Source organism: Columba livia, chromosome 4 (assembly GCF_036013475.1).
Source record: "Columba livia isolate bColLiv1 breed racing homer chromosome 4, bColLiv1.pat.W.v2, whole genome shotgun sequence".
Lineage (NCBI taxonomy): Eukaryota > Metazoa > Chordata > Aves > Columbiformes > Columbidae > Columba > Columba livia.
The window spans coordinates 6047271-6073826 of record NC_088605.1 but is presented as its reverse complement, the minus strand read 5'-3'; the positions used below and the strand labels follow the sequence as shown (position 1 = coordinate 6073826).

The 26556-nt window shown below is 48.9% G+C and overlaps 1 protein-coding gene across 4 annotated transcripts; it reads left to right on the top strand.

The window, feature by feature from the left end:
• Positions 1-6995: 6995 nt before the first annotated feature.
• Positions 6996-24711, top strand: RPIA (ribose 5-phosphate isomerase A). Of its 4 annotated transcripts, none has more exons than XM_021297799.2 (9): positions 6996-7269; positions 11818-11878; positions 13889-13944; positions 17177-17254; positions 17830-17894; positions 18148-18216; positions 18744-18885; positions 20586-20685; positions 23526-24711. In XM_021297799.2, the coding sequence occupies exons 1-9, from the start codon at positions 7087-7089 to the stop codon at positions 23621-23623; spliced, it is 852 nt and encodes a 283-aa protein (XP_021153474.2). In that variant the 5' UTR covers positions 6996-7086; the 3' UTR covers positions 23624-24711. The 4 variants fall into 4 exon arrangements, with proteins under 4 accessions (XP_021153474.2, XP_064916322.1, XP_064916323.1 ...); XM_065060250.1 differs by having other exon boundaries at positions 6998-7269; positions 17177-17236; XM_065060251.1 differs by lacking the exons at positions 6996-7269; positions 11818-11878; positions 13889-13944 and adding an exon at positions 13983-15795.
• Positions 24712-26556: the final 1845 nt, after the last annotated feature.

Below are 26556 nucleotides of genomic sequence, written 5' to 3'. Positions count from 1 at the left end.
TCTATGCAAAGTCAGAGCATGAACACAGCTCCTGTCCTGGTTTTGTGAAAAACAAGTTTCTCTTTCAGTGAATTTTTCCTGTCAGCTAAAGCTTCATATTAGCTGCATTTTCCTGGAGCACCAGACACATGTTTTGGTAAACCTAGCAATGGAATGCGAACTTATTGATAAGCACAGATGGACATCTCGCAAGAGGGGCAACGAGAAGCAAGTGACCAAGAAACTGACCAACTGTGTATAACATCCCATTCACGTGAATACTTCATATAAAAGTGGGAGATCACGAGGATCTCGTTCGCTTTTCCCTTTTGCCCTTTTTCCTGCTGCTTATGGCCGACATTAGGAGAGGACCTTGCTAGTCATCCCTGCGAACTGAGGCCTAGTGAGAGACTGAATCCAGCTCCGGTTGGCTGCAGAGTCCAGTCCAGGACTTCGGGTGCCGGCTCTGCAGTTGCTGAGACTTTCAAGATTGGTTTTGTATATTTTGTATTATTTTCTCTATTCTTATTAGTAGCATTAGTAAAACATCTTTAATTTTTTCCAACTCTCTTCACTCTGTCCTTCTTTTCCTCCCAATCGCCTCTCCTTAGTGGAAAGGGGGAAGAGGGAGGGGGAAGTGGCGGCGGGGGGAGAGGGGGTTAACAATACATCTGCCAGGGTTTTATTGTCACCCCGCAATCTTAACCCTCGACAGCTCCCCAGACAACCAATGAACTGCAATCCAGAGATTTTTTTTTTTACTTACTTCATTATATCAAAGTCCGAGTTTACCTCGTGCCACATGTCAAATGGCTCATGTCATTTTTAGTAACTTAAATGACATTTTATTATTGTACCCATATGGTCTTGTGTTAATATTTGTTTTATTTAGATAACTCCTCTCTCTTGAGTGTTCACTCATTCATATGTTTATAAAAAGTAATCAAATTCCTTCTGTTTTGCCAGGTAAGCCATGCCAAAAGCTTTTATTCCTACACTTTCAGCTCTGGGCTCGCCTGTTCATCTCACTAGCCCTCCCATGCACCTGTTCCCATTTAAATTAATCTGTCTTGCACAGTGATATTTTGAAAAGTCATGTTGAAGGGTAACTCTAATATATTTAAATTTTAAGCTCCATTATATTTATAAAATGTATAGACAAACTAGTTCTGTGTCATGTTTTTTACAGTAACTTATCTCTCGTCCCACTCGTCATTCGAAGGACTTAGAGACAGACACGCAGTAACCACAGAACCCCAGCAAGTTTCAGAATGTCGTCATACTCCACAAGTAGACTTGAACTTTTACCTTTGTGATGGTTCATGAAGGTTTATTCCTCTTAAGGCAAAACAACAACAGCCTTGTGCAAGTGTCCCTATGAGTATTACCTCATTTTCTTGTATTTCCTTCCCCTCCCGTGCCCCAGATCAGGTCTTCTAATTGCAGCCTTTTATTTTAAGGCGGCTCTAACAGTTTTCATAAGAGTACACATTTGCTTCTAGACTCCTCCTAGATTCTTTACCACTGAGGCACAAGGAATAACAATCATAATGTAAAAAGTTTTACTTTTCTGTTTTGAAAACATTTCTCTAAGGTATGCACAATGTTATTCACAAGTCCTTAAGACAAACATGGCAATACAGCCATATATTTTTTCTCTGTTAAAAATTTGTGCCAACAAAACCAAAACTTCCTGCTTTTTGCAAAGCATGACTCACATTCTCCATTCTGTTTTGACTGACTGACATAAGAGATCTATTTCAATCATATGACAATAACTTTAAATCTGACCAGCCGTTTATGCAGAAATCAAAGCCTGTTCTTGCAGGATGGATGGGTGTTAATAGGAATGGTGTTGTATGTAACTCCACTGAAGACCTGCCTGCTTTTCTTGAATAACTTGCTGTCAGAGCAGCAAGGAGCAGCAGCAAATGCCCAGCGTTGCCACCCCGTGGCTGCCCTGTACTGAGGGCCATTCATAGACCCCTCCAAAATGATAATTTCATAGAATCATAGAATGGTTTGGGTTGTAAGCGACCTTCAAAGCTCATCCAGTGCCACCCCTGCCGTGAGCAGGGACATCTTTACCCAGCTCTGGTTGCTCAGAGCCCCGTCCAGCCTGGCCTGGGATGTCTCCAGGGATGGGGAATCCACCACCTCTCTGGCCAACCTGGGCCAGTGTCTCACCACCCTCAGTGTCAAAAGTTTCTTCCTTATGTCTAGTCTGAACCTCCCCTCCTTTATTTTAAAACCATCACCCCTTGTCCTATCACAACAGGCCCTGCTAAAATGTCTGTCCCCATCTTTCTTATTGGCTCCTTTTAAGCACTGAAAGGCCACAACAAGGTCTCCCGGAGCTTCTCTTCTCCAGCTGAACACCCCTAGTCCCTCAGCCTGTCCTCCCAGCAGAGCTGTTTCAGCCTCGGATCATTTCTGTGGCTCCTCTGGCCCCTCTCCAACAGGTCCATGTGTGTCCTGTGCTGAGGACCCCAGAGCTGAATACAGGACTCCAGGTGGGGTCTCACCAGAGTGGAACAGAGGGGCAGAATCACCTCCCTCCACCTGCTGGCCACACTGCTTTTGATACAGCCCAAAATATGACTGGCTTTCTGGGCTGCAAGTGCACGTTGCCAGCTAATGTCTAATTTTGCATCCACTAGTACCCCCTCCCCCAGGAGAATTCAGACCATCAAAATCCTGCATATATTGTAATCTGTATACTAGAGCCCCTGCTGATGTCTTTTCACAAGCAGAACAAAACCAAGCAATTCTTCATCCAACAGATCAAACCAGAGACAAGCAGTGAAGTTGGTGTTATTGACAGGATAAAAAATTAGGTAGGAAGAATGTCATTGCTGGGACATGACAGTCTTGGAGAGCTACTGCCAACCAGAAAGCAAGTTTATCTGGAAAGATGAGTCAGAAATGCTTCCACTTGGTTTCTCCAGTGTATTGGTGAAGTTTTACCTTGATAGGTCTGCTTGTTTTTCAGCTCTTTCATGCCTTATCAAATGAGAGAGACCTACAGTTCATTGGATAAACACATCTGACGCCCACAGCCTGCTGTGCCTTCACTGGGATTTCACTCAGGTTAGTATACACTTTTGCAACAGGTTTAAGCTGGGCTAAGTCTGCCACAGAAGATGTTCCTGCAGCCTTCCTGCTCCCAGCTGACTGATCTTGCTGCCTTCCCCAGGAAAGGTCAAGGAGAACTAACTTTGACTTTGTTGATTGCTTTAACTTTCAGAAATAAACAGCTGTCAACACATGGAGGTAGCAGGAAAACTTGGTAAGCAATGAACTGTAGGGTGCAAATGCTTCTTTTTGAGGGCAGTCCTTAGACCAGAACAGCTTAAGCCAGTTACAAAACTCCCCTTCAGAGTGATATTACAAGCTTGACTGAGCCACTTCAACCTCACTCACCTGGCAAGAAGAAACTGCTTTTTTTTAATGTGTCTGCATGGCAAAATGAATCAGCATGGGGTCAGAGGAATGCCAGAGCCGGCATAAACTCCGTCCCCAGCCTGCGAATGGATGGTGGGTGAAAGGAGTAAAGGGCAGGATCTTCCCTTTTTGTCAACAGCAAGCTGTTATCTCGGCCAGTGTGTAATTTCCTAACATGTAATTTCAGCTTCAGATGCAGAATTCATCACCCAGAACCATGCAGCCACCCGTGCCAGCCTGATGGCCTGAGCTACTCCGCTCATCAGCGCAGCATTTTGCTGGGGTTAACACCTCGCCGTTAACACACTGTTCGACAAGCAAAATGTCTGTTCAAACAAAGCAGGTTCAAACACCTCCCTCTGTACCAGAGGAGAGGGGATGAGAGCTGGCTGCTGGAGAGGCTTTGACACAGGGCAAACACAGGCTTGCGCAAAAGTACTTTGAGCCATTTGCAAACAGAGCTGATTGTCACAGTATCACAGTATGTTTGGGATTGGAAGGGACCTCAAAAGATCATCTAGTCCAATCCCCCTGCTGGAGCAGGAACACCCAGGTGAGGTCGCACAGGAACATGTCCAGGTGGGTTTTGAATGTCTCCAGAGAAGGAGACTCCACAACCCCCCTGGGCAGCCTGGGCCAGTGTCTGTTACCCTTACTGAGAAGAAGTTTTTTCTCAAATTTAAGCGGAACCTCTTGTGTCCCAGCTTGATCCCATTACCCCTTGTCCTATCATTGTTTGCCACCAAGAAGAGCCTGGCTCCACCCTCATGGCACTCACCCCTTATATATTTGTAAACATTAATGAGGTCCCCCCTTAGTCTCCTCTTCTCCAAACTAAAGAGCCCCAGCTCCCTCAGCCTTTCTTCATAAGGGAGGTGCTCCACTCCCTTAATCATCTTCGTTGCCCTACGCTGGACCCTCTCCAGCAGTTCCCTGTCCTTCTGGAACTGAGGGGCCCAGAACTGGACACAATATTGCAGATGGGGTCTCACCAGGGCGGAGTAGAGGGGAAGGAGAACCTCTCTCGATCTACTAGCCACCCCCCTTCTAATACACCCCAGGATGCCATTGGCCTTCCTGGCCACAAGGGCCCAGTGCTGGCTCATGGTCATCCTGTTGTCCACCAGGACCCCCAGGTCCCTTTCCCCTACACTGCTCTCTAATAGGTCATTCCCCAAATTATACTGGAACCTGGGGTTGTTCCTGCCCAGATGCAGGACTCTACACTTGCCCTTGTTAAATTTCATTAGGTTATTCCCCGCCCAACTCTCCAGCCTGTCCAGGTCTCTGGATGGCAGCACAGTTTCCAGTGTCAGCCACCCCTCCCAGCTTAGTGTCATCAGCAAACTTGCTGATAGCACACTCTATTCCCTCGTCTAAATCGTTAATGAATATATTGAATAATATTGTCACTGAAACATGAAGAAAATCCATTTCTAAAACGTCCAACGCTGCCTTTTTGTGTACAGCCAGAGCTCAGCACACCACAAATGAAAGATTTTTCTTGCCTTCACTGGAAGTCTCCAGCAGATTCAGACAAATTGCTGACAGAAAGCCCTGTTATCTACAAGTGGAAATGTTCGCTTTCCTCCAGGCGCATGCACCGCAAGATGTGTTTTCAAGCCAAAGCCACCAGCCGTTGCTGTGAGGATACAAACATGTTTATCGCCCCATAATTAACTTCTGGACTAAAGCTCCACATTCTGGTGAGATTTGAGAGATACTCATGTGTAAGTTTGGGCTTCCTGAATCAGTGTAAAACCCCAATAACTGTTTTTTGTTTCAGACAGCAAACATTTAGGATGCTGAATGGAATAACCCCAAACCCAGTCAGCTGTTCCTTCAGTTTTACCGTTAATGCATCGTGGAACAACACAGTGCTTAGGTGTGATTCTTTCCAAAATATATATCCCACTAGATGTGCGTATTTACACTTCAAACTGTGTAACTTGCAGGAAGGATCGTTGCCAGCCAGCAGAAAACACCGAACAACTGTGTAGCAATCACGTGCTGCTCTCAATAGCAAGTCACCTGCTCAGTAGAGAAAGGTGAGGCCTTACCAGGCTGAGATAAGCCTGGGCAGTGAAAATCCAGGCTTTGTTGAAATAGCACCCCATTGTTCAAAGACCCGTGTGTCGACCCAGGGAAAACAAAAGGAAACGTTTCTAGCCCTTAAAAATCGCAGCGGAATCACAGAGGTTGGCAACAAAACAAGTCAGTCATGCACAGGATTTAAAAAAATGGCCAACAGCAGCTTTTCTGTTGTGCAAATAAAATATATTCTGTACACATTGTGGTCTGACCTTGCAGTGTGTAGTAAGGGGTAAATACCCGCAATTCTCATCCTTCTTGGTGGGACTACAGCCTGGAGAGAAACTGAGATGCCTGTGTCTGGTCTCTCATATTTTTCAGAAATGGTTTCAGCAGATGCCAACCCAGGACAGAGGGGGAAAATACATGGCCAAAAAAAAAGTCTCTGTGTGGTCCCTGGTAGGAATCTTTGGGTTTTGCCTGGACCCTCCTTCAAGGTGGGATAAGGTCTAATAAGCGCTGGTTGATAACAGCAAGTCAAGGGATGAGTGTCTTGTCACATCCCTGTTCCAACTTCCGAGTCGCGTGACACCATTGCTCCCAGTTGGGGCAGGGCCCACTCGCCAGTCCTTAACCCCCAACACACAAAGTTTGAGTAAAACTCCTTAAAAGCTCTGGAAGCCCACCCAGAGCTGCAGTGACACCCCTGTGCTCATCTCATTGCCTGGCGCTGTGCAGGGGCTCCCCCTACTCCTCTCTGTCCCTCCTCCAGCACTTCCAGGTGGAACATTTCACAGAACCACACAGAATCACAGACTGGCTGGGGTTGGAAGGGACCTCTGGAGATCATCCAGTCCAACCCACCTGCTAAAGCAGGTTCACCAGAGCAGATCACACAGGAATGTGTCTAGGCAGGTTTGAAAGTCTGCAGAGAAGGAGACTCCACAACCTCTCTGGGCAGCCTGGTCCAGGGCTCTGGCACCTCACAGTAAAGAAGTTTTTCCTCATATTAAGATAGAACCTTCTGTGCTTCAGCCTGTGCCCACACCCCTCATCCTATTGTTGGGCACCACTGAAAGGAGTCTGGTCCATCCTCTTAACACCCACCCTGGAGATATTTATGAACATTGATGAGATCTCCTCTCAGCTTCTCTTCTCCAGGCTGAACAGCCCCGGTTCTCTCAGTCTCTCCTCATAAGAAAGGTGCTCCAGACCCCTCATCATCTTTATAGCTCTCAGCTGGACTCCCTCCAGTAATTCCTTGTCCTTCTTAAACTGGGGAGCCCAGAACCGGATGCAATTCTCCAGCTGCGGTCTCCCCAGGGCAGAGCAGCGGGGAAGGAACCTCCCTCGACCTGCTGGTCCCCATTCCTCCGCACTTTATGGGAAAACCTCATCCCTGTCAAACGCGATACATCGGTATACACACAAGTATAAACATCATTAAACAAGTTGTTCCGCGGTTGCGGGCACCCCGAGCCCCATCGTGCATCCTGGGAGCTGTAGTTCGCAGCTCGCAGCACTACAAGTCCCAGCCTGCCGGCGGAGGAGGAGGAGGAGGCGGGAGGGAGCCGGCTCGGCCCAGGCCTGCAGCCCGTACGGGTGAGCCCCCCGGGGGCGGGCCGCGGCGGCATGCGGCTCCCCGGCCGGCTCGGCCCGCTCCGCAGCTCGGCCCTGGCTGCCCGGCCGCCGGGGAGGCTCCGGGCGGGGCGGGCGGCGGGGAGACGCGCCCTGACCCGCGGGCGGCTCGGCGGCACCATGGCAGAGGAGGCCAAGAGGCTGGCAGCCTGCGCGGCCGTGGACAAGCACGTCCAGGTGAGACAGCCCGGACTCCAGCCCTGCCCCGGGAGTGGAGCCCACCGGTGTGCGGGGTCTGGGACGGATCCCGGGGTGGCCATGGGGAGCGGGGACCCTCGCACTGCACGGAGCACCGGTGGGGTGCACAGAGCCTCCCCCTGCACGGAGAAGCCCCGGGGTGCGCGGACACCCCGATGCAGAATTGCCCCGGTGTGCTGGGAGCCCCCAATGCACGGAGCGGCCACGGGGTGCACGGGACTTCCAATGCATGGACGGGCTCTGAAGTGCCAGTACACAGAGTGGCCGTGGGGTGCTGGGACCCCCCAGTGCATGGCTGTGCTTCGGGGTGCACAAACTCCTCCAGTGCACGGAGCAGCCCTGGGGTGCAGGGACACCCCTGGTACTCGGAGCGGCTGTGGGGTGCACAGAGCCTCCCGGTGCATGGACAAGACTTCGGGTCGCATGAACTCCTCCAATGCACGGAGCAGCCTTGGGGTGCAGGGATTCCCCAGTACAGGGAGCAGCCACGGGGTGCTCAGAGCCTCCCAGTGCACGTACGAGCTTCGGGGTGCATGGAGCAGCCCTGGGTGCATGGACGGGTTGTGGGGTGCACAGATACCTCCAGTGCATGGAGCAGCCCCGGTGCATGGACGGGTTTGTGGGCTGCACGGACTGATCGCTGCCCCCAAAGCACAACTGGACCCGAAGTGCAAGGGGGGACCGTGGCATGCATGGACGGGTCCTGCGGAGCCTTTTCCTCCTTTGCTTTTGATTGCTCTTCTTTAGCGTGGAGAGAAGAGAGAAAACTATTTTTCTCCTCCGGTCTCCGTGCTTGCCCAGCCCGTGCCTCCCAAGCAGCAGCTCAGCGTGGTGCACCCCGACTTTGTGATAATGTCTTGCACTTTAAACTTTCACCATGCACCCTCCTGTGAGCTGGGCTGTGGTGGGAGTTCAGGCTAACACTGTGTCCTGCTGCTTTCTCCAAGTTTGGGGTGCCCTGCACCCTATTTCTAAGCAGCCAAGCAAGGAGCAACAGCCCCTAACCAGGGGGTCATGTCCTGTCCCCTGCAGGGAGGGAAATGGGGCAAGAGACTTTGATCAACCCCTTGAAGGGCAGATCGGACTGGAGCAGCTTGAGTTGTGGCACAGCCTGATTGTGAATGCTTGGAAGATCGACGGTTAAAGTCACGCAGGGGTTTATCACAGTGTTTGCTGTGCAAGCCCTTTTGCAACAGCGGTGATGAAACCGGTGTAGAGTTGCTGCCAAGGAGGTAGAAGTTAGCAGTTGGGGTGGGAAAATTCCCTTTTCTTTCCTGCTTTCCCTCACTGGATTGGCATCTTTAGGTTCAGTTGCTGATGGCTTCCCTGATGTCCCGTGTTTTGCAGCCTCTTCTTCCTCTGGGCAGCCTGTACCTGCCTGGAGCGTGCACAGCCAAGTGCTGAGACCTACCCCAGGCCAATGCACTCAGAAGCGGTCTGTGGGGTGGGGGATGGACCAGCAGTTACATAAAAATCCCCTTTCTTACCCAAAACAAGCCCCAAAGTTGCACATTAAGGGGTTGCAGGAGGAAGGACTTGTGTCATAAGGGGCAGGTTATTGGAGCTATTTAAGTGAAAGAGGCAGCAGGTGCAGTAATATTGCAATGCTTGTCGTTGAAAATTGGCTTGAAGCCCTGGTGAAGAAGCAGGTTAGAGTCACAATCAGAGTTAGATGGTCTCAGCTATCAGAGAAAACCCATCTCCCCGTCACTTTGCCCTGTCAGGGTGCAGCTGCTCTTGGTAACGGGTGTTTGGCTGTTAGAACTATCGTTGTTAACAGAAGGAGCAGTGTAATCTCTGGAAGCGAAGCTGCAGACTGCTTTCCTTCCATGGTGGGCATGTGTGGGAGACACCACTGCCTTCATAGTTTGGTTTTGCTGGACAAATCTCTTCAGCTTAACTGTGCCGTGAATCCAGGTCACTGGGGGCTTGGTACCGGTACTAGATCAGGCTCCTCGATTGGCTTCCTCCTTCACACCCATCTCCAACTGTGCCAGCACAGGAGCTCCTCGTGCAGCAGATGTAAACCTGGGGGTGGGCAGCGGGGATTAGAACAGGAGAACTTTCAATTTTTTTTAATTAAAGCCATATTGGTGTGTTTAACTGCAGCACTTGTCTGTGAGCTGTGGGAGCAGAGTTCCCCAGTCCTGGAGAGGACACCAAGATGACCAAGCTCAGAAGCCACAGGCTGTGGAGCAGTGATGGCTCGGAGGAGCGGGGCTGGCACAGGACTTGGGGCTTTAGAGCCATAAGCTGCTTGGGTAGAGCTGGCTTTGTGTTTATACAACACCTCAAGGGCAGGTCCTGTTAGCGACGACCTTAGAAATGAAAAGATACGTGACAGCCAGGTGTCCTGTTACTCCAGAGAGCTGAGAATTAATGGGAGGAAACTTAGGCTTCGCACTGTATTTATCTCCTGCTCTTTGTCCATGTAAATCCTAGCCTTGGAAACTTACGTTGGACCAGCCAGCCAGTGTGGTGCTGCTGATACCTACTCGATGTCCACTGCTTTGTTGGCATCTCCAATGTTGGGCACCATCCCTCAGCCCCTGGGTTAGCAGGGACAACACTCTGGTCATTGCTGTCTCTGCATATGGAGTCCATATGTGGGTCTTCAGCTGTGCTGTGGTTCAGTGCCTTGGTTTTATTTGCTGGGATTTTAGTAAAAAACCTGTAATGTCGGTGCTACAAGCTGGACCTGCCTCTTGCTCACTGACCTTGTGATCTGCTTCTGGCCAACATTCACCCTGCCCTTGTTCATAAAAGTGGATGATTTTTGGCTGGTTTTGCCCCTGCTCTGTCTGGGGTTGGAGCTGAGGAGGGAGAGGTGGGAGCTGCCATAAGGCGGGAGTGTGACAGCACTGGTTTAGACTGGCCTAAACTGTTTTTCTGTGAAACCCACTTAAGCCAAGGTCTTGCTGCTCCCTAAGGGAAGGTGCTTCACATATTATCGCCATCATGGGCTGGGATGAGCTCTTCCTACTTCACCACAATGCAGTGACTGATGGTGAAGCTTTCCCCACCCCTTTAGGGTGTCCAGCTGCTCCAAGAAGCTGTCCCAGCCTCTAGAAATAAGGGCAAAGAGAAGAAACTGCCTCTTCCCAGGTCAAAACAAGTCTTTTGGGATCACCGTGTCCTGCCAGGCTCCGTGCAGCTCTGCTTCTCCCTTCTTTGGCTCTGCCTGCTGGGCAGGTGAAATGGAGAAACCTCGGGATCTATTGGGTTTCTGCTGGCAATGTTGCAGGCGTGCAGCTGCGATCTGCTGCTTTCCCCGTCTTTTTGCGAAGTCACAGTGATTAGTGACGACTGGGATATAAGCCACATCTCTGGTTGTGCACTGGGGTTTGGAGAGCTTTTGCTTTTTAAGCTTTTAACCTGAAGAAACAAGGCAAATCATTAATCTTAGGGGAGCGTGACCTGAGCTTCACCTTTCAAGGCAAAGTGGCGTGCCAGTAAGATTTCAGCCGGTTGAAATGCTGCAGGTGTGGATTTTTCCACAGCTGCTGAATTCTGGATTTGCTGCACATGGATAAAGAGCTCCAGAATTGTCTAATGCCCAAGAGATAACACACAACAGCGCTGTGCCTCCATCTCTGGCTGGCTTGAATTCTTTCTCATCTGAAGTCTCTGTGATGATACTGGGCCTCCTTAAGTCAATTTAAGCTTTGGATCCCATCCAAAGAAGGGGAAGTACGTTGGAGATTGGAAGTGTGCAAGAGGCTGCAGGGAGCTCTTGGTGGGCGGGAGACTGAGCTGATAATAAACAGAGATTTCCATCGCAGAGCATCCTCTTGGGGAGGTAACACCATCGCACCCATCCAGCCCCGGCCTGCAGCACCATTTAGAAGTGTGTCTGTGTTACGGTAGCGATGCTTCTTAAACCAGACCATAAGCAGAGAAAGACCAGGGCTGAGCTGTGGTTAAAATGTGATCCTGTTCAGGCTCACCCATCTTTCAAGCGTGTTGCTGGACTCTCATATAGACAGTTGTATACTCTGTTTTGGAGGGTGGTTTTTATTGTACTCTAGGAACGGCTGCTGTGCTCTTTGCTTTGCCCGCCGGTGCATCCGCACTGTTTACTAACAGTACCGTTGGCAGCAAACCCATTGCTTTTACCGTGCGGCTTCCTCGGGAGATGTTATCTTGAGGTTGTTTCAGCTTCTTCCTCTGTGGTATTGTCTGAAGCTCCCAGCTTTCCGGCAGGAGAGGGTGCACGGAGTGCCAGCAACCAGCAGCGAGTGTGTATCCAACACCCTGAGAGTGAGACTGTGGTTGTATTTAGCAAGCATGTCATTTGAGGAGAGGGCAAGATGCTTAAAAACCTTTAACTGTAGATAGTGATTGTGCCCTGGTTGGCACGGTGTGGTCCCTTCCTTGCCTGCAGCATGCTAAGACGTGTGTTGGTGTGCATCTCCAGACAAGGATCCTCTTGCATGTGTTTATAATTTTGTGTCTGCTGGGAAAAGCGGACAGCCCTTCTGCTGAGCCCCCAGTAACAGCTCTGCTCTGTCTCTTTTTGATTTGCAGAACAATCAAGTTCTTGGGATTGGAAGCGGTTCTACGATTGTCCATGCAGTGCACCGATTAGGTAAGGTGCTCCCCTTCGTGTGCCTCCCACCGCAGAAAGTCCCCTTGTCTAGCGGTCCCAACTACTTGGAAAAACATGCTAAATCTTCTGGATGCTGACTTAGAGCTGAAACGTCGGGTCTGTTCAGCGACTGCTGTGTCCTCGTTGAAGCCAAAGGTTAAAACTGGGTCTTGTGCTCCAAATTTATTGCAGGGAGTAATGATTTGCCACCTGTTTTCCCCATACAGCCAGAAAAAGCTCTTTACTGGCACCCACCACAAACTGGAGCTAAACCTCTTGGTTTTGTTCCAGTCCTGACTTGCTTTGTGGCTTTGGGCCATGCAGCTGCTCCGCTTCCGTTAACCCATTTGTATGAGGCTGAGCTGCTTCCTCACATCCTCATTATTCACACTGAGGGCTTTGCTGAGGGGTAATGAAAATGAGGAATGTGAAATCCTGCTGTATTTTGTTTTATACCCTACAGCTAAGTTTATCTGCTTGCCCCAGGTGCAAGTTTGCTCAAGGTGTGACTCAGAAAATTTCAGCCAAATACTCAAGTGAGGCAGATGCCTTTTTGCAAAGAGGATGTGAGGATAATTATCCTCACACCTCATTACAGAGGAAGTTCCCTTCCCAAGGCACTCTCAGCCCTGGGACAGATCTGCTGGTGATGTACCTGGTCCTGCTTGGCTGTCCTTGGATGCAGAACAGAGCAGCTGGGTCTGGAGTGCAGCATCAGCCTCTTTATTCGTGGGGGGTTTGTTCGGACAGAGGGGGACTGAGGTCTGAACACAGTGCTGTGCTTTGCTTTGCAGGGAAACAGCAAAAATCAAGCTGTGCCAGCCCCTTGGCACCCACATTGCCCCGTGCTCTGTGTGCAATGCACTTATTTCTTTTGTCTGGGAGCTGGTTGGGGAGCTGTGGTTCAGCTTTTGGGGTTGATCACAGCATCTCAGCCGCTGCTGACTCTAGGGCAGAATCATTCTCTAAATAAATAGGTGTAGTATTTGAGGTGCATTGCCTGTTCCCCGATGCAAAGTCTGACTTTTCACGTCTGCTGAATACGGGCTGTAACAACATACAGACTCATGTGTTGCATCAGAGGTTCCATCTGAATATGAGGAGAAACTTCTTGACTTTGAGGTGCCAGAGCCCTGGCCCAGGCTGCCCAGAGAGGTTGTGGAGTCTCCTTCTCTGGAGACATTCAAACCCGCCTGGACACATTCCTGTGTGATCTGCTCTGGTGAACCTGCTTTAGCAGGTGGGTTGGACTGGATGATCTCCAGAGGTCCCTTCAACCCCAACCAGCCTGTGATTCTGTCTTGCATCTTCAGTCCTTCCAGCAGCAGCTTTACCATGAGGCACGTAGCCCGTGTGTTTGCTCTGGTGCTGTTGCTGACTCTTGGGCTGTTGGCTCATGCCTGAGTATCATAATTACTAAAACAACATTTTGTCCATAATAGTATCTTAGTAATAGATTTTAGTCATTTGAGGTTAACCCGAGGCAGGAAATATTTCCTTCCATTTAATGGAATACTGGATTTTATTAGTCCTTTCCCTGCCATATATTTAAATGTTCTGTAATAAATGAATATGATGTCCCCAAGGCAACAAGCCAGAAAACCTTTCAGACAGCTGCTGGAGCTCTCTGTTTACCAGGAATACAGCAAAAACCCGTCTAATGGAGTGAGAAAGGGGAGCGGGGCTCATTTCCCAGGTGACGATTTGCTGACGAGGCTCCCCTGCTGCTGGAGACACAAAGGTTAATGGGTCGTGATGTCTTGGGCTGAGCCGGGGTGGGTGTTTAAACATTTCTGACTGTAGAAAACTGAGCCTCAGCCTGTGCAGGGTGGCACCTGTTTGCGTTTTGAGCGTGACTGAGTTATTTGCAAGCCGAGCAAGTAATTGCAGTGATTCAAAGGGGCTGCTCTGAACGGAGATTTCTTAAAGTGAAAGTTGGAGTGTTGTTTTTTCCCTTCTGCAGCGAACAAACTGAGGCGTCTGCCTTTTTTCTTTCTCTTCTCTCTGCAGCCGAGCGGGTTAGACAGGAAAACCTGACGATTTTCTGCATCCCTACATCTTTTCAGGTAAGTGCTTTCCTCCTTTGCTTTCTGCTATTTCCAACACTCACACAAGGGATCTTCCCTTGGGTTGTGGGAGGTAACCGTGCCCCTCTTTGGACTCGTTCATGGTGCGAGTTTACCTAAAGCAGTGGTGATGCAGCCTGCAGACCAGCCTCACAAAGCTGGTGGTGACGCTTCTGTGTTACCCTGAGTGGAGTTTCAGGGATGCTGCAGTGCTGGGAAGAGTGTCTGGAGCCAGTGTGGTGATGCCGGTTATGTCAGTGTTGGTGTGTGGCTTGCTCTGCATCCTGCTTGCAGAAAAATGCTGTTTAGTGGTGAACCAGACTTGTTGGAGACAGTCTGTCAAGCCCTGAAAGTTGTAAAAACCCTTTTGCAAGCAATAGCAAGTTCATGTGTTTTCAGGAGGAACTTGAAATGCATCAGCTGGCTTTTATAAGAAGTTGCAGAAGAGAAATCAGCGTAATCTTTGCTATGTGGCTTTTGCAGGATCAGTTCGTACCAAGCTGGCTGTGGAGAGGTTTGCAGGGAGGAGAAGGTGTCTTGGTGGTGAAACACAGAGCTGCTGGGGAAGCTCCTGAGCTGCTTCCATGCCCTCAGGCAACTGCCTTTGGTCTCTCTGCCTCTGTTCCCCAGGGTGGGAATGCGCTGGAGAGGAGCAGCTGCCACCTTGTCCCCTTCAGGCAGGGAGAGGTGACATCACCCGTCCATGGGGACAGGGACCACGTGGCAATGCCGTGGTCTGGGAACTGGGCATGTGTCCTTCTCACAGTCCTGCTGAGGACCTTGGGATTGTACATTTGTCACAACCATTTCACTGCAAGGACAGTTGGGCAGCGAGGCGGGTGCCGGGGGGGCTGCGCAGAGTCCGTCCTTTGAGGTTTTCAGGACCTGGGTGGGTAAAGCCTTGAGCAGCCTGGTAGCTGACGCTGCTTTGAGCTGGATGTTGGGTAGAGACCAACCTGAATCACCCTAAAATCTTATGAAAACTTAAAACCCTGCAGATGTTCTTGAAGTGTAAGCGTGGGGCAATGGCACTCTCTCTTTTCCCAGCTGTTGCAAACAACCAGTGACCGACTAGGGTATAATACAAACTGCTGCAAAGGCCAAAAAGTGAAAACTAGTTTTTTGTTTGTTTGTTTTGTTTGTTTTTTGTTTTTTGTTTCTTGTTTTTTCTTTTTTAACCTTTATCAGAACTCCTGTTGCATATATAGATTGTGATGAGAGTCTGTCTTTGATCTGTCTAAAATGATCCCCGTCCTGAGATGCCACATCCCATTTTAACCTAGGAAAAGTGGAAAAACATGAGGCCAGATATGAGGAAGAAATGTTTTGCAATGAAAGTGGTAAACTACTAGCCCATGTTGCCCAGAGAGGTGGTAGATGAACCATCCCTGGAGACATCCCAGGCCAGGCTGGACGGGGCTCTGAGCAACCTGATCTGGGTGAAGATGTCCCTGCTCATGGCAGGGGGGGCACTGGATGAGCTTTGCATGTCCCTTCCAACCCAAAGTATTCTATGATCTATGATTCTATGAAAAGTGCTTCGAGTTTAGTAATTAAATCTTACAGAAAACATTGATAAAGCTCTTGTAGTGAATGTGGGCTGGAGCCTGTCCAGCTACAATCCCGCAGACATGGGGCTGCCTCGCATCTTTTGCAGCCTCTTGGACTTCAGTTCCAAGTGAAGCCTTCCCAGGTCAGCAAAACAGCATCTTATTTTCACTACGTACAGGTGTAGATGGCTGCCCGAGCTCACTGGCAAGGAAGAGTTGCTTTCAGTGGGTTTTTATTCTCCTCCCTTCCCTGTTTGTCAGGTTGGGTTATTCCATCACCATCAATAAAGCTAGAGCCGGGGTAAGTATCTGTCCCTTGGCTTTTGTGTTGTTTCTTCTTGTCACCCGGCTGTGTGCCAAGAGCACGGAGCGAGACAATTCTTGGCAAGTTCTCTGCAGTTACTGCTGCTTTTCCCCCGGTTGTGGGAGCTCTGCTTTTGATTCCTGCTGGTCTGCTCCCATCGCCTGGCAGGCAGAGAGCCTGGAGAAAGCCACCTCCATGCACACCGCTGCCTATGAGCCTCTTCAGGGTCTGTCCTGCATGTGCAGCACAGTGTTTTCTCAATGCTTTCAGTTCCCAGATCCCTGAAATCTCTTTATATGGACACCGTGCAACAAATGTAAACCCATTGATTTTTATTCTGTTTACTTTATGAGTCCTTAGGGCAATCCTAGTGCACAGATCAAGAGCCCACGGGTGTTAAAACTGCATGCTATGAAATGCCACAATAAGCGATTCAATCATATCTCATTGCCAGGGTTACCACCTCCTAGTTATTCTTCATGTTTCTGGAATTCCAGTACATGGTGACTGATGCACTTTAGTGCATAAAATTGAGGGGAATCAGTTGGTTTCAGGCTGTCGCACTGGGTTTTTTTGGACTAGCTATGGCATGGTGGGAAATTCAGAATGAAACAGTGTCTGTTCAAAGAGGGCGTCTCACTCAGGTGATGATTTGTAACATGGAAAATTCAACCAGTTCAAGGTTCTCTAGGCTTGAACTCTTGTTTAAACTGACTGACCCAGTGGAGGGTAAATCCAAGTGCTCTGTATTATATTGCCAGTAGTGGGAAATACACAACCACTTCAGTAAAAGTAAAATTGGATCCACCAAACGGCTGTTTCAGGCGGCTTCCCACACTTTTTCAAGAGTTGTTCTTTCCGTTTTTTGCTTTTGTTTCTTTCCAATACAAAAAACATTTTCATTGTTAGTCCCCTATTGCTATGGTGTAAATATTTCATTTGCTTATTCCCATATTTCAGCCGAAGAAAATCAGAGGGGCTGGATAGGTGCAAAGGAGGGTGGTGTCCAAGCTGAAACAACACAGGACACAAAACTACTGTATCTGCCGTAATGCTTACATACAAGTGATTCCCACCAAGCCGATGGCGTCTCCTGCTGTTTAGTACAGAGAGGCCTGAACCCAGGAGTCCTGTTGTACCATGAGAGTTGGTTTTTAGTTCAAATCAGCAGCAGGGTTTTCTTTTGATTAAAATAATCTGGTCTGGAAGCATCATTTTCTCCTTGCCATGAGTTGCCACTGCTGGCTGCAGCTTCTCCACCAGCTCGGGGTGAAGCGGTGGAGCTCTCCCAGGGAATGTCACCAAAGGAATGTCACCATGAGTCCTTTTTATTTTCCTGACGCTAGTAAATGATGTTTGTTGTCTTCTTGGTGCGCAGGCTCGTCAGCTGATCCTGCAGAATGGCTTAACGCTAAGTGACTTGGACCGACATCCAGAGGTAAATGGGACTGCGGAGGTGAGACCTCACCCGACCTTCCTCTAACCTGGTCCTTCATAAAGCATCAAGCTCCTTTGCCCGCCTCTGAGGACAAGAATTTAGGCAGCCATGGTGCTTAACATGAGTGAAAACTAGCTTAGCCTTTTTTTTCCCCTATGCCTTAGTCTTGTCTTAGTGCTTGTCACTTTAGGTGACCATAGGCTGCTAAGCTGTGTTTCCTCCAGGTGTGTTGCATCTCTTCCAGGCTGAGGCTTGCTGGCCTGGCTCAGGGATATTGTGTTGCTGAACTGTCTCTGGGATTTTCCCCAGGAGCTCCCTGCTTGTGTGCTGGTCCTTAAGTGACACTAGGGGCTAAAGTGATGTGCTTTGCAGGCCAGTGGTTAGTTTTTGTTTTTCTTTCTCCTGCTCTCACATGCCTGTGGTTTAGCAAGGGCTGGTATCCTTGGGTGGCTGCTCAGATGCTTGTTTCTGGTCAGGCTGTGGCATCAAAGTGGTCCCAGCTCTAGTGACATTTCTGGCTGCTGCCTGGGACCTGACACCCCCCCAAGATGCTGCACAGGAGGGGTTTCCACACCAAATTTCTCTTCCTACAGCTCGACGTTGCCATCGATGGAGCGGATGAAGTGGACTCTGACCTCAACCTTATCAAAGGTGGCGGGTGAGCCTTGCTGTCTGTCTGTGCATGGTGCTGGTGGCATCTGAGCACCTTTTCTGGCTGTGGGTGTCTCTGAGGAGGGCTGGAGGGACTGGGGACAAGGACAAGGAGGACAAACTGATGGGGCTGACATGGGAAAACGCAGCACCAAACCAGCAAGAACATGACAGACAGGACTGGGCTTTAGGACCATCAGGCACATGGAGGAGCAGTCTGTTTTGCTGATTTTTATATTATTCTTTTTTTCCCCTTGCAGCGGTTGCTTGACGCAGGAGAAGATAGTTGCAGGATATGCAAAATGCTTCATTGTTATTGCCGATTACAGGTGAAAATATTACTATTCATTATGCTTCTCTGTCTCATGGAAGGATTCATATGGTTCTGTATGAGGCCATTATTGTCCTTCCAGCAGGTCAGGGGAGCAGGAATAGGTGGAAATAATCATGACTTCCAGTGTTCCAGCAATTCAATTTAGCTTATCTCTTAATTTTCAACTCATCAGACCTGCTTAGGAGTCAGCAGAGCTTGTGGGGAAAAGGCTGCTCCGCTCTTGAACTCAGCGATTGTCAGTGCAGGATAAATTTCCCCTTCTGTACGTACAGCCACAGGGCTATGGAAGAAACAACTCATGTTCTGCTTGTCCAAATCATGTCAAAACACAGGGCTTATGAGCGAATAGAGCATAGCGCATTAAACTGCTTCTTCCTACACATGTGCACATGTGAACTGACCACTGTGCCCTCCAGGGTGTTGTGCTTGAGGGGTTTGCAAGAGGTATTGTGATCAGTGTGTTATGTTAACGGTTTTAGAAATGCAATACTTGATGCTAATCCCACCTACAACTGTTCTCAGGAAAAAATCAAGGAGCCTCGGGGAGCAATGGAAGAAGGGGATTCCTATTGAAGTCATCCCCATGGCTTACGTCCCCGTCACCAGAGCCCTGACCAAAAACTTTGGAGGTGTTGTGGAGCTGCGGATGGCTGTTAGCAAAGCGGTACGTGTCCCTGATAGCCCCTCATCTCCCCAGGAGCCACGTGAATGCGGGAAAATGGAGGACCTTTCTGGCCTTTCATCTAATTAAATCTGGGCTTTCACTCTCATGAGTGGTGTCTTGTTTAATTCCTTCTAATTATACTTTGATTAATGAACTGTGTGTTTAGGTGTTCAGGCTGCTTGTGGAAAGGCTCTCTGCCTTATGTCTCCTAAAGCAAATATCCCTGAGCAGGGAGAAGAGGGATACCAGCTCAGGTTGGAGGTGTTCAGCCTGGAGAAGAGAAGCTCCAGGGAGACCTTATTGCAGCCTCTCAGTGCTTAGAAAGGGCTGATAAGAAAGATGGGGACAGACTTTTTAGCAGGGCCTGTTGTGATAGGACAAGGGGTGATGGTTTTAAAGTAAAGGAGGGGAGATTCAGACTAGATATAAGGAAGAAATGTTTGGCACTGAGAGTGGTGAAACACTGGCCCAGATTGGCCAGAGAGGTGGTAGGTGCCCCATCCCTGGAGACATCCCAGGCCAGGCTGGATGGGGCTCTGAGCAACCTGGCTGGAAAGTGCCTGGCAGAAAGGGATCTGGGGGTGTTGATTGACAGTGGCTGAACATGAGCCAGCGTGTGCCCAGGTGGCCAAAAAGGCCAACAGCATCCTGGCTTGTTTCAGGAATAGTGTGGCCAGCAGGACTAGAGAAGTGATTGTGCCACTGTACTTGGCACTGGGAAGGCCCCACCTTGAATCCTGTGTTTAGTTTTGGGACCCTCATCATAAGAAGGACATTGAGGTACTAGAGAGAGTACAGAGGAGGTGACAAAGCCAGTGAGGGGTCTGGAGCACAAGTGTGATGGGGAGCAGCTGAGGGACCTGGGCAGTTCAGCCTGGAGAAAAGGAGGATGAAGGGAGGCCTACAACTACCTGAAAGGAGGTTGTAGCATGGAGGGTGTTGGTCTCTTCTCCGAAGTAACAAGTTATAGGATGAGAAGAAATGGTCTCAAGTTGCACCAGGGGAGGTTTAGGTTGGATACTAGGAAAAAATTCCTCACGGAAAGGGTTGTCAGGCATTGGAACAGGCTGCCCAGGGAAGTGGTGGAGTCACCATCCCTGGAGGGGCTTAAAAGATGTGTAGATGAGGTTCTTAAGGACATGGTTTAGTGCCAGAGTAAGGTTATGATTGGACTCGATGATCCTGAGGGTCTTTTCCAGCCAAAATGATTCTATGATTCTATGGTTGAAGATGTCCTGCTCATGGCAGGTGTTGGACTAGATGAGCTTTGAAGGCCCCTTCAACCCAAGCTATTAGGTGATTCTATGAATTCTTCAACTCTAAAACTTCCCCATGACATCTGTCAGGACACTCTTATCACTGGAGTGGAGGGGTCTTATTTTGGCTTCAATTGCCTATGATAGTCTTTTTAGGACTTGAATGTAGCCTTGCTCTTGTGATAAACGTCCCCTCTTTCAGTGATGAAATTGCATTGTTTTCAGCTTCTGCGTGATTTATCTGTACACACGAGAATGAGGAACGAGCCTTGGGTGACGGTTTTACTTACAGTTTATTGTGAAGTGCCCTGATTTACTTGAATGATAACTCTCTCCAAACCATTGTAGCAGGGGTGGCTGGTCCTGGTGAGAGGCTGTGACAGTCCCTGGCTGTGCTCGGTAGACAAGGAGCTCATAGTGCTGATAAATGTGTTTGATTCCCAGGGCCCTGTGGTGACGGACAATGGGAACTTCATCCTGGACTGGAAGTTTGACAAGGTTCATGAATGGAGTGAGGTGAACACCGCTATAAAAATGATACCAGGTACTGTCAGTGATTTTTAGAAAAGCAAAAGCTGGCTAAAGCTTGGGCTGTGCTAGACAGCCCTGACTGTGGGAGCTCTCCCACGGATAAGAGGAAACGCATGTATGTTTGCTGCCCTCTTATGGGTCCCTTCATTTGGTTTTACTTCTGAGATCTATCAGCTGAATTAGTACAACTGTACCTAAGTGTCCTTCCTGTACGGTGGTGAAAACCTGGGAGGGTGCTGGATGACTTCTGACACTATTACACATGCCAGTCCTGTGCTCTTCCTTACTTTCCTTGTGCCTGTTTAGAGATGTTCTTTGAATGGATGTGCTGGGGGATTGGACTGGATGATCTTTGAGGTCCCTTCCAATCCCTAACATTCTGTGATTCTGTGTTTCTGTGACTCTGGAGCCAGGGTTTGCACTGGATTACGGTGTTTTCCAGAAGCTGCATACAGCTCTGCATCCCGTTACCATTGTTTACTCCTCCAGGCTCCCCTTGCTGTGAGGGCACAGCGTATCTTACCTATTGTTGTAGCTATTGCCGTGCAGGAGAGAAGCAGTGGCTGATCACGCTGTTTGTGAAGAAAACAGCCTCTCTGCAAGGATTCCTGCCTTGCAGGAGACCTGCTGCCCAGGCCGGAGCTGCTTCTGGAGGATTCAGGTCTGCCCAGGGGCAGTGACACTCTGTGGGCTTCAGTGAAGCTCAGACACATCTGAGTACCTTGTCTGGTTGTCTTGGCAAAGTCTGCTCTTGAATCTGGTCAGCTTTGTTGTATCCTTTAACTCTGAGTTTATCCCAGATATCTGCCTGTTCCTGTAGTCCTGCCTTCCCTGATTGTTTGTGCGTTGTTAAAGTGCATAAGAAGAGGTTGGGATCCTGTTGCACAAGCCTCGATGTTCACACAAAGCAGAAACGTATTGTCCTGGCACCACGACTAAAACACAAGGGCAGGCAGAGGCCATGGGTGTAGGCTGGGTGAAGAGTCACTAGTAATTTGTAGTTCCTTCTCTTTGGTGGCTTTGCTACCCTCAGTGCTGCTTATAAGGCTGATTTACTGAAAATACACCCATTTTCTTTTTTCCTGCTCTAGGAGCAAACTGCTGGGATGCTGCTTCTACCTTGGTTCATCCTGGTGTCTTTGCTGTCTGAATAACTACCTGGTGCTTGCTTGCAGCCAGCAGTAGATGGCAGGTTCTGATCTTCAGCAGGAGCAGCTCCAAATGAGCCAGTGACCAATCTAGTTGAACTGGTGACCACAGCTGGTCCAGACTGTCCCTGGTGCAGGGCTCTGCATCCTAAAGTGGTTGCTGCCCACGGCTCTACAAATATCTGTACTGTTAGAGCTGGTTTTGTGCAAGAGAGAAACAATGGCTGGTCATGCTGTTTGTAAACAAAACAGCCTCTCTGCAGTGACTTCTTCCTTGCTCTCTTTTGGTTGAGAGATGAATAGTACATGATGGGACACGTTCCATCCTGTTGGTGTGGAGATGGTCTCAGCACCATTTGCTGCTCAAAAATGGGCTTGCAAAGTGGAGAAAAGCATGTTCGCTGCCCAGAAGGGGATGAGCAGAGCTGTTAAAGCCTAAATACAGTGGTGATAGCAGGGCTCTGGCCGCCATGCACTTGTGGTAGCCCTTGCCCTTCATTTCTGTCCAACTTTCTGGCCTCTGGCTGTGGCTTGGGGATCACTGTGAAGTTAGGAGCACCCTGTAATTAAATGCAACCAAGAGTACATTTGCAAATGGGCCACAAATTGCAGAGGTAGAATCAGATCTGCTGAGAATCTTTGAACAAGCGTTATCCAGGTGTTCCCTAACAGGATTACTTTTCAGATGCATTTAAAGGCAAAATGAGTAAGCCTGTGGCTGCTTGTAGCTTCCTCTTGCTCCTGTGGGCCGGCAGGTGGCTGAAAATGCCACGCTCATGATTGTCTTAGTGTAATCATAGAGTCATTTTAGTTGGAACCCTCAAGATGCAGTCCAGCCATTAACCCAACACTGGCACTAAACCAGACCCTTCACCAGCTTCGTTGCCCTTCTCTGAACTCCCTCCAGCAGCTCAATGGTGGTGGTGAGGTGGTGTGAACTTTGCAGGGAGCTGTGGGTTGTTTCTCACTGGAGATGGTTTCCTCTGGGGGTGGCCACATGGAGAAGACTTCCTAGAGGCTCCCTGTGCAGCTGATGCAACATCACCCAAAGAATCCCAGAATGTCAGGGATTGGAAGGGACCTCAAAAGCTCATCCAGTGCAATCCCCCCATGGAGCAGGAACACCCAGATGAGGTTACACAGGAAGGTGTCCAGGCGGGTTTGAATGTCTGCAGAGAAGGAGACTCCACAACCCCCCTGGGCAGCCTGGGCCAGGCTCTGGCACCCTCACTGGGAAGGAGTTTCTTCTCAAATTTAAGTGGAACCTCCTGTGTTCCAGTTTATACCCATTACCCCTTGTCCTATCATTGGTTGTCACCAAGAAGAGCCTATACTCCATCCTCATGGCACTCACTCTTTACATATTTGTAAACATTAATGAGGTCACCCCTCAGTCTCCTCCAGGCTCAAGAGCCCCAGCTCCCTCAGCCTTTCCTCACACAGGAGATGCTCCACTCCCTTCAGCATCTTTGTTGCCCTGCGCTGGACTCTCTCCAGCAGTTCCCTGTCCTGCTGGAACTGAGGGGCCACAACTGGACACAATATTCCAGATCAGACCCAGGTCGGATGCCTCTCTCCAAACACCCGTTGGAGGCTTTAGCACCTTTTAATGAACAAAACCACGGTCAGAGCAGCGGATTCAAGCAATGGGCTGGCTCTGGGGTGGCCCTGGCATTAACCAGCACGTTGAACTCTCGTTCCCCAGGTGTGGTGGAGACGGGGCTGTTCATCGGCATGGCGGAGGTGGTGTACTTCGGCATGGAGGACGGCTCGGTCAGCGTGCGGGAGAAGCAGCCGCGCTGACGCCGGCACGACACCCGCTCCGCGCCACCTTCGGCCAGTTCAGTTCAGCTGTTGTAACGGTGCCAACCTGACGTTTTGCCTTAACGAGCAGCGGTTATCGCAGCCGACGGATGGGAAGTTGATCAGAATCCGCTGACGTGATACTGAATGTCTTTTTTTAAAAAACAAAAAATTATATTCTATTTCTATATATATATATTTTTACTTTACAGGAATGTTGTCTTTTTTTAAAGAACCGTTTAAACAAATTGCTTTAACGTTTTTATTTTATTTTATTTTCTAAGAAATACTTACCAAAAATTAATACTCCTTGTTTTGTCTTTTGGATTTTTTTTTCCTTTTTTTCAAACAGAACTTGAACCCTTCTGGTTGCTCATAGTGCTTAGTGATTGAGGTCAGAAACACAATCCTAATGCATCATTCCTAACCACACTGGCTGGGAGGGTGACATACATAACAGGAGCACATCCAGTCGGGACCTGCTGATGCCTTATTTGGAACCTTTTTGGTTCGGTATTTTATGCCTTTTATTTTTCTACACCACTGTTTTTTAATAGTTCAGGATGTGTTGTTGTCCTCTGTGCACTTGACAGTTCTCTGAGCCTGGGGTGGTCTTTACATCCCTCTGTATGGGACATTAATAAGGGCCTTTTCTGGGTCTCTGTTCATCCTTTGAGCCAAATTCTGCTCTCTGTTAATTCAGTACCTCTGATTAAATTCTGTTCCTGTAGCTGGAGATGTTTGGGACTTTGTCCTTGTAAACCAGGAGCAGAACTGGGTCCTTGGTGAAGCTTCCAAAAGCGTATTTGAGCAGCTTAGGGCAGCGTGGAATACTGTTCAGTGGCAAATTGTTTGATTTGGAATGAAGGTTAATTATCACCTCTGGGAGCTGGTTGGTTTGTGGAAGGGTAGAGCAAAATGCACAGGAAAACCGAGTCTTCCTGCCTAAATTTTCCACATGTAGCAGGAGAGAGACACTCGTTCAATATCTTGTTCTCGGTGTATAGGTGCTTTGCATGGTTCTGGTGTCAAAATGCAAGCCCTCTCTTTGTGTTGTAGACACTGAAATAAAGAGTTGTTATACCAGATTTGGTGGCAATTTGGTTCTTCAAGTAACTGTTTTGTGGACAACGGGGCAGATCATTGTGAGACCAACTTCTGCTGTAGTTTTCCCCTTACAAGGGCACTTCATCCCAGTTGAATCCACCCTTCTACATTGGATTCTTTTTGCTTAAGGTAAATACGTTATATTATTTTAAATTAACCAGCACTTGTTAGCTGCAGTGCTTGCCTCGAGACTGTCTTAAATTTGCATGTCTAAACCCTATGCATCTAAATACAGCTCTTTTTTTTTTTTTCTTTTAACAAGCTATTTTTATGCCTTTAAATCTTCCCCTTCCTGCACATCTATTAATTCTGAATCACTTGTATTGAGCAAACTGGCTGCCATCCAGCCAACAACTTGCTGGGAACACTGGAATATCTCTTCCCGCAAACCTGATGCTGCAGAGTTGTTTGCAGAGCCCTTGTTCTTGCCATGGGCTGTTTCCAGATCCATCTTGGGCTCCTAATGTAATCCTAGATAAACAGGGAGCAATCGAGCAAAGCTTTGTGCCCAAGCGCCTTCTCGCTCAGCATGCTTCTGGAAATGAGATTAGCAGGAGCAGAATGTTGCTGTTGACTCTTCTTTTCTCTTTCTGAAATCAAACAGCTCCTTCTCAAAAAGCCAATAAAAACCATTACTGCGCCATTACTTGCTGGCCCTGGACCAGATGTGATCTCATTCAGCTTTGTGCTTAGCAGGGGCTTGTTAAAGCCAAGCCTGAAGGTGGTAGGTCTGATTTTTGAGCTTCTCCCGGTGCTTGGGATGCAGGTAGCACTGGTGGGTGCTTTTGTAACAGATGTCCCTCCTGGGGTGCGACTTTGAGTGGGTCTTGGGCTGTGGGTTATGGGTAAAGAGTTCACTGGTCTACAGAGGTGGAATTAAAATCCCCGAGTGCCAGAGAAAATTTGGTGTCTGCACCAGTTCTGGAGGCTTTGTGCAGATTTTCTTTGTGCAGACTCCCCCAGCTCAGATTTGCAGAGTCAGTAGATGGGTTTTTGAGTTAAGGAGCTCTTAAAGGTCTGGTCCTTTCCCTCAGAGGCTGCCAGGCTCCCTGGCCGGTCATGACCATCCACATCTCCATCTGCCAGCATGAGTGGGGTGCTTTTAGATGTGGTGCTGGCAGTCCATCCCCTCCCGGGTGGCTTTGGCGTGCCATGGCTCCGCCCTGTCACCGACACAGCCTTCCTGCAGAGCCATGAGAATTTTTGATGAAAAATCAAGTGTACAGGCAGCAGAGGCCTTTATAGTCCCTGGTCCTTGCTTTTCTAGAGTATCACTTTTATCATTCTGTGTGTTTTTTGGGGGAGAGAACGGTTTGAAGGTGAGCATGCCATGGCAGAACTTCAGGTAGGGGCAGGCACTGCAGGTACCCACGATTTCCCCAGCTAGGGGCAGTGCCAGCTCTTGGGCTTGTTTAATTTGATTTTAACACCTTGGCTAGTTTGCACTTTGGCATTTGCTTTGGACTTTCATTTTTCAAGGTGCTCTTCAAAAGAGCCTTTCAGAAGCCTTTAGAAACGCGGCTGCCACCTCTATCCCACCCTGCTCCCTTGCAGCTTGAGAAGAAGAGCCGGGATGTATTTTTAGAAGCTAGCATTAGAAAAACAACATACCAAAGCAGATGGAAGGAGGTGTCCTTTGAAAGCCCAGGACAGGATGGTTGCGGCTATTTCAGGTGTGTTTCTGCAGCGGGTGCCGTTACCTGATGCTGACCATGGCGAGATGATGCGGTCCAGCCCCTTCACGCCAACCCTGGCATCGCCTTCTGGATCCTGCACAGCGGGTGATGCTCAACTGATTTACCATTAGCGCTGAATTATGGATTAAC

Excerpts from the sequence above, each read along its gene's own strand:
- RPIA (XM_021297799.2), top strand. The coding sequence starts at position 7,087 with ATGCGGCTCCCCGGCCGGCTCGGCCCGCTCCGCAGCTCGGCCCTGGCT. Across the intron at positions 18,217-18,743 it reads ATTGTTATTGCCGATTACAG|GAAAAAATCAAGGAGCCTCG; the intron begins GTGAAAATATTA and ends AACTGTTCTCAG. Across the intron at positions 20,686-23,525 it reads CGCTATAAAAATGATACCAG|GTGTGGTGGAGACGGGGCTG; the intron begins GTACTGTCAGTG and ends CTCGTTCCCCAG.